The sequence below is a fragment of the Pygocentrus nattereri genome, chromosome 18, assembly GCF_015220715.1.
Source record: "Pygocentrus nattereri isolate fPygNat1 chromosome 18, fPygNat1.pri, whole genome shotgun sequence".
In the NCBI taxonomy this organism is placed as follows: domain Eukaryota; kingdom Metazoa; phylum Chordata; class Actinopteri; order Characiformes; family Serrasalmidae; genus Pygocentrus; species Pygocentrus nattereri.
The window spans coordinates 17963039-17970822 of record NC_051228.1 but is presented as its reverse complement, the minus strand read 5'-3'; the positions used below and the strand labels follow the sequence as shown (position 1 = coordinate 17970822).

Sequence of the window (7784 nt, the reverse complement as noted above, 5' to 3'; positions counted from 1 at the left end):
CTAACCCTAAACCTAACTAAACTGAAATGTATACATTTTTGTTCAGTTTGTCCACCAAATTCTATTTCTAACATGTAAACGCGAATACATTACTACTTTTACACTATTTATTGTTCCTCTTAAACAGTTTAATTATTTGTCATAAGTGCTTACTGATGCAAACTGATGAAAAAAGACAATAAGAGGAGATGTGTGCATCTTATATACATTGATAAACACAGTAGCTCACACAAAGCTCCAGTTCTAACCACTAACATTTTGGCCTTTGGCTATTTTAACATACAGTCTGGCCGTCTTTGAAAAAAGTTTGGGTACACCTGTCTTACATTTAAATATTTTTGGTTTACATACAGTTTTATATTTTTATTCACAACCATTTTCCATTGCTTGGTTAAACATTAGTTCTCTAAAGTGATTAAAATGTTTAAGCAAAAGGTTTGATAAACCAAGAAAAGACACATCTTTTTTTATTGGTAGAAAACAATGAGGCACAATGTTTATTGTCCATTCAAAAAGTAAACACATCATTTATGTATTAACAATTCAAATGGTTTTAGGTGCCCTCATAAAACGGAGAGCAATAGTTCAACAAAAGCTTCAAAAATGGCAACTTTTTTTTTCTTTAACAGTTTCACATTGCATAAAATTAGCGTACTTTACATAAGATCCCTGACTGGTAGGAATAAGTTACCTGACATGCTGGATGAATGTTTGAATTAGCTAGAGAAGCTGAAAGAATGAAAAACTGCACAGTTTATGATACAATATAATCAGATGTGAAATGCAAAGCTGTGAAAATAAAACTGATATGGTAAAGCGAGCACTGCAGTATGATCTGCTGATGGTTTGTCATTGGTATGGTATCATTGATCCAAATACAGAAATTATTAAGGATCATTTCAAGTGATAGTCTTATTCATACAGTACGCATTCCCCAATTTAAAGGGACAGAAGAACTTGATGTAGGTTGTAAGTAACGTATCATCGCCGTCATAAGATTGTGTTTCAAAACAATCTTCACATAGCACCTTTGAAAAAATGATAACACTTGCAGCGAGGTGTTCATAAGGCTACAAAAGCCCTTCATGACAAGTGACACGACCTACATAATCATTTATTTTAGTAGGTGTAAATATCACATATGCTGATGACACACTATATGGCCAGTATGTGGACACCTCTCCTAATCATTTAGTTCAGGTGTTTTAGCCAAACTAACAGCTGTATAAAATCAAGCATACAGGCTTGCAGACTCTGCAGTAGCATGGGTCATAGGACTATAGTTCTATCACAAGTCAGTTTGTGAAATTCCTGTCCTTCCAGATCTGCCCCAGACAACTGTAAGTGATATTATTATGAAATGGAAGCATGCCACAGTAACAACTGCTCAGCCACGAGGCGGCAAACTTTCAAATTGGTGCTACCAATTGCTTAAGCATGTAAAAATCACCCTTAATGTACTTCATTACTCACTACAGAGTTCCATACTGCTGAGCACCTGCACACAAGCCTTAGGTCACTATGTGCAAAGCCACATGTCGGCTGGAGTGGTGTAAAGCACCAGGAAAAAAATCAATGTTACCTGACAGAAGTTGATGGATGTGACGCTTTTGGAATATGCCTTTATAAATGTTTTCGTAGGTTTGTGTTAGAGTTTATCACATAGCCGTATGCATACTGCCCTGAAGTAAAGTGTTACCAAAAAGAATATCTAGAACGTTCTACTTCTAATAACTTAAAATAAAGAAATTTTCAAATGGGGTATAGAACATAAAAACAGAAATATAGAAACTGAAAGAATTTTCTAACAGTCTTAATGTAAATGAAAGATTTTCTATTGATTCATCATTAAATGTTCATTCCATGTAAAGAGCAGCTGGTATTTCAAATGTAAAAAAGAAAAAGAAGCTGAGGGAAAAAGGTTTTCTTATTAAATTCTTAATTCCAGCTGTAACGATTGTAGACAGTAAACAGTACTGTATGTGGTGAGAGGTATGAGTCGCTGACTTCAGCATGGCTAACATTCCTTCTAGTGGTTGGTCTTGGTTTAACAGTCAGGCTGGACACTGGGCTTCCTCTTCACTCATCTTCTCTACCTGCGCTGTAGCTGATTCGTCAGTATTCCTGGAAAGTCATCAAGTTCAGAGCTCCGCGAACCACCTACAGGAAACAAAGGTACCATTGTGATTAGCATCAGAGGCGGTTTTTGAGGAGTCTGGCCTCTTCCTTCCCCCAGTTTTACCAAAAACGTTCCTGCAAAACACCAGAGGGCGCCTGCAAGCAAGTCAATGAATGAGAGTGAATGAAGCTAAACGGCTTTAAACAAAAGATTATAATAGTATCTCTTGCCCAAAACTTTAATTTTAGAACGTGCTGCTGCTGAGAGCTGATTGGTTAACATTACTACTAATAAGAGCTGACTGGTGAGCACTACTGCTAATGAGTGCTGATTGCTTAGCTTTACTGCTACTGAGTGCTGATCGGTTAGCATTACAGCTAATGAATGCTGATTGCTTAGCAATTACTGCTACCAAGTGCTGGTTAGTTAATTTTAGTGCTACTGAGTGCTGATTGGCTAACATTACGGGTACTGAGTGCTGATTGGTTGGCGAGCAGAGCAACTCATTGACTGTTCTCGCTCACTGACATCATGAACATACATGAGGCACTGTTTTAAGCTCTCAAAAATATAAGATCTGTGTTATAAAATGTTTTATGCTATTCAGTGTTCAGGAAATTAATGTATTCTTTTACAGTAAAATGCTTAAGCACTTATAAACTATGATTTTGCTCAAATGCTCCCTCCAAACACTTTCAATTTGGACTCGCTTGTGTTTGAGGAAACTGGATGACTTTACAGAATGGTAATTCTCTGGATCATCGTCAGAGCACTAAAGCCAAGACATTTTAGTACTGGAACTATGTTACATTACATTACCGGCATTTGGCTGACACTCTTATCCAGAGTGACTTACAATTTTATCATTTTACACAATTGGCCTGACTGCATGTCTTTTTTGGACTGTGGGAGGAAACCGGAGAACCCGGAGGAAACCCACGCAGACACGGGGAGAACATGCAAACTCCACAGAGAGAGGATCCTAGTCGCCCGGCCAGGGAATCGAACCCAGGCCCTCCTTGCTGTGAGGTGACAGCGCTACCCACCACTACCCACCACGTTGATAGTGTAGCTAACAAGTAATGGAAGTGTGTACCCCACCAATTAGCATCTATTAAGCATTAGTTATGTGCTGTCGTTTAGACCATGTCTGTAGATACAGTATGTCATACAGTGTCAGAAACCACATAGGCTTTGATTCATGTTTTTATACATACAGTTAGTATTATGCTAATTGGCGGGGTATAAATCTGGGCTTTGTAAATCTGGTACTAAAATTTCTCTTCATGATGGCCCAAAAGGAATGTACTTTCTACATCTCCTCTTGGACTGACCTTTGGTTAAAATGATCCATCTAAGTGAAAAATACATTATGAAACATCCCCTGATTGATGACTTATTTCATGTATAGTGTATTATAACTGTGTTTCCATTATTGGGATCATTATAAACAAATGACTCATGCAGTGCTGAAAAGGTTTCAGAGCTCACCTATATGGCAGTTATACGTCCATATCCGATGCCCATCATAGCGGCTTTTGCACTTCATGATGTTGTTGGTGTAATCAGATTCGGCTACTTCATAATTGGGATTAATTACAACCTGCACAAAATACAAATAGGCCTGATGTTAACACCTCTACATATACAGAGAACTATAGTCAGTTAGACTATATATTTATTATATACTATCATTATGTCTGCATCAGTGTGCATTCTGTATAATAATGTCTCTACATTGTAAATGCGTTTAATTTTATTTCTCTCTTTCTGCAGAGTCAATCGCTACAGACCTCCAAACATCAGATTAGCTCAAGAACAGCGTAGAGAGCTTCATGTAATGCGTTTTCAGATGCATCCAAGCCTTACATCACAAAGGGCAATGCAAAGCGTCGAATGCAGTGGTGTAAAACGCAGCCACTGGATTCCAGAGCAGTGGGGAGGTGTTCTCTGGAGTGACGAATCACGCTTCTCTAATTGGCAATCCAATGGACGAGTCTGTGTTTGGCAGCTGCCAGAAGAACAGTAACCGTTTTCCTGCATTGTGCCAAGTGTAAAGTTTGGTGTAGGGTTGTTTTTCATGAGTTGGGCTCTGCCCCTTAGTTTCAGTGAAAGGAACTCTTAATGCTTCAGCACCAAGAGATTTTGGACAATTTCATGTTTCCAACTTTGTGGGAACAGTTTGGGGACAGCCCCTTCCTGTTCCGACATGACTGCGCACCAGTGCACAAAGCAATGTCCATAAAGACGTGGATGAGCGAGTTTGTTGTGAAAGAACTTGACTGGCCTGCACAGAGTCCTGACCTCAACCTGATAGAACACCTTTGGTATGAATTAGAGCAGAGACTGTGAGCCAGGCATCAGTGCCAGGCATCGTCCAACATCAGTGTCTGACCTCACAAATGCGCTTCTGGAAGAATGGTCAAAAAATTTCCATGAACACACTCCTAACCCTTGTGGAAAGCCTTCCAAGAAGAGTTGAAGTTGTTATAGCTGCAAAGATTGGGCTGACATCATATTAAACCCTATGAATTAAGAATCGGATGTCACTCCAGGTAATATGCATGTGAAGGCAGACAAGCAAATACTTTTGAACATATAGTGTATCTGAACCATTCTAAACTGCTTTACTGCTGTGATTATGGAGTGATTTATGGTTTGTTTAGATGTAATGATGACCTGGAAAATGTAGTCTCCTGGTTTGACGTCTGTGATGTCAATCCACTGACAGTCTATGTCGTGTCTGTAAGTGTCCCAGCAGCCCACAGTGATGCCCTGCTGACCGAAGTTAGCGCAGGCATATCTCTTCTCAATGCCTGTCATGAAGAGAACAGCTGTTTAGAATATCATACACATCTATAAACATGTCAGTGCGCAGCCTTTAATCCTGCATTCTACTACACAATAAATACATCATGTGAGTAACAGCTCATAAATAATTAATACAGTCGTGTGCAAAAGCTTTGGCGTGTGTTTTGTGTAAATAAGTTACATATCCTATGCAGAGACACACTTCAGCAGATATTAATACATTATTAGTGTTTATTAACTGAATTTAACATAGTGTGGAAAATAAAACATAAAATGTGGCCTGTGCAAAAATTATGGCATATATTTTTCCACAATGTTAAATAAATAGAAATCTTACACAGAAATTTTGAATTCAAAAATCTGAATTCTCCATAGTGGATGTGTTCATATTTTTATTTAGGAAATCAGTAAAGCATATCATGTGACCAGGGAATGTTTAAACCTTTGCATATGACTGTACTGACATTTAAATGAAAAGCATAATAATAAGAATAATAATAATAATAATAAATGTTGCTGTTATTTTGAATGCTGCATCAGTAAGGCAACCTTGGGTATGATAAAGGCATTATACAAATTAAACATGATAATTATCATTATTATTATTATTATTATTATTATTAGTAGTAGTAGTAGTAGTAGTAGTAGTAGTAATAGCAGTAGTAGTAGTAGTAAACAAACTAATTCTAAAATGGTTATTTCTCTTTTTATTATGTAATAATAATCAACTAGTAATTAGTAACTCCATATAAGATGGTCTGCACTGTCACATTTATACCAATAGCAGATTAAAATTAATAAACAATTTCTATTGATTTATCACTGGTTATTAAATGATATGGTTGTGTAATATTATGGGATGGATGTCTGACCCTCATCACACTGCGTGTCCTCCAGGCAGAAGCTGGCCTTATGACCCTCGGCCACTTTGGTGCCATTCAGACTCAGAAGGTCATAGTAAGTGAAGACCTCCATACTGTGGTAGTGCCTGCACAGAGCAAACAAACAAACAATCATTCACACATGGCAGAGTCTAGAACCTTCAGAGTTGACTGATTCCATGTGATGGGGATTGATTACAAGAGTCGTTACCACACAATAACAGATTCCAAAAACAGGAAAAGCTGTAAATAAAAAGTTAAATATTAACTAGAATAAATATCATTACAATATATTTCCTGAAGAAAATGCAGAGTGATTGTGCAAGTTTGTTGCTAGGCAGTTGCTATAGCATGAGGGGTATGAACTAAGTGTTTGATAAGGGGGTTGCCAAGTGGTTACTAGTTGTTTTGAATGATGATAAATGATTGGGAGGCTATGGGATGAACAAAGGATGAAAAAACAACACATAGAGGAGTACAGGTCAGTATGGCTGTGCAGTAGAGTTTGAGGACCTCTCTTGAGTGTGTACATGCAGTTTGGTAGCTGTCAGGTAAAGACATAATAGTTCTTGCATGGGGACAGAAATGAAGGGGAGTCTATAAGAAATATGAAGGACGAGAAAAAAAGCAGAAGTCATATCCCATGGTCAGCGGTATAATTAACAAATTGCATTTACTCTCAATACTGTAATTGGGTACAGTTTTCCCTGTAACGGTACTTTTGGACTAGAATTAAATCATTGTATTCTTCCTGGGTTAATTTGTAATGAAATACTTTTACTTCACTACTTTAATTTTCACTATTTAAATTTTTTAACATTACAGAGTAAAAATAAATGATGTGTATTTGCTTAGAAACCAATACAAACTTTAAATTAAAAAGATTCACCAATCAAAAAACAGCAGCTCTAAAGAGATGTGGAAAAGAACAGATGAGAACTGAACCAGCACACACGAGCAACAGACTGCATCCGGTCATCTGTATTCATTTTCACATGAACTAAACAAAATGGCATTATTATCAGCGGGCAAACACAAAACGTGCTGAGAGCGTTAGCCAAGCTAGCTGATCCGAGCTAAACGGGTACTGTGTTCATGGTTTTCTTCTGTCTTTTATAATGGTTCTGTTTATTAAACTTAAAATCTGCTGTGTATATTTTATTATAAGTGCTTTAGTTAATAGGTGTCGCCCACAGCCGAACATTACAGTTTACCCGTTTATACAGCCTAGTTTAGCTGCTTTTTTGGAGATAAATGGTCGTGAACAGCTGAGATGGAAATCTAGTCTAATACAGGTTCTTCATAAACTCTGGACAATTCTGTCATTCTGTTGACTGGCCGGATCTAATCCCTCCCCACCTTGCGCCTTCTCTCTGTCTGTCTGTCTCTCTTCCTCTGTCTCCTCCCCTCCCCCCTCTTTCTCATCCTCTCTCTGCCTATGGGTTCCTCTCTCTCTGTGTCTCTCTCTTCTTCTCTCTTTCTCTCTCTCTACAGAGCCTGGATAGCTCATTTGAACGATCACTGGAATGATCCAGAGGAAACTGAAGACAGCTATCAAGGAGGCGAAGAACAAGTAAGAGAGGGAGCTGGAGTTGAAACCAGCAGAACAACATGAGGGAGCTTTAGAATGGAATGAGGACCATCACCAGCTTCAGGTCCAGCAACAACAGAGGACTAGAAGGCAGTATGGATGTGGCCAACAAGCTAAATCAGTTTTTTAACAGATTTGATACTGCAGGCTCTGTCCTCCCCGTCCTGACTCCTCTGCTGCCGGTCCACAGCAGCCCATTCCACTCAGAGAAGAGACTCAACACAAACAAGGCTGCAGGCCCTGATGGGGTCTCCCCCAGGGTGCTTAAAGCCTGTGCCTCCCAGCTTTGTGGAGTACTGCATCATGTCTTCAACATGAGCCTGAGTCTCCAGAGGGTAGACGTCCTACATTGTTCCTCTTTCAAAGACGCCACGACCCAGTG

At 38.7% G+C, this 7784-nt stretch overlaps 1 protein-coding gene across 1 annotated transcript in view; it reads right to left on the bottom strand.

Moving 5' to 3' along the window:
• Nucleotides 1-388: 388 nt before the first annotated feature.
• loxl2a (lysyl oxidase-like 2a) overlaps nucleotides 389-7784 on the bottom strand; it is a 59151-nt gene continuing 51755 nt past the window's right edge. The window contains exons 11-14 of the mRNA XM_017719474.2: nucleotides 5803-5918; nucleotides 4799-4935; nucleotides 3611-3722; nucleotides 389-2160 (exon numbers count right to left, since the gene is read on the bottom strand). Coding sequence (XP_017574963.1) covers nucleotides 2093-2160; nucleotides 3611-3722; nucleotides 4799-4935; nucleotides 5803-5918 — 433 coding nt within the window. The 3' untranslated portion in view covers nucleotides 389-2092. The remainder of the gene's footprint in view (nucleotides 2161-3610; nucleotides 3723-4798; nucleotides 4936-5802; nucleotides 5919-7784) is intronic.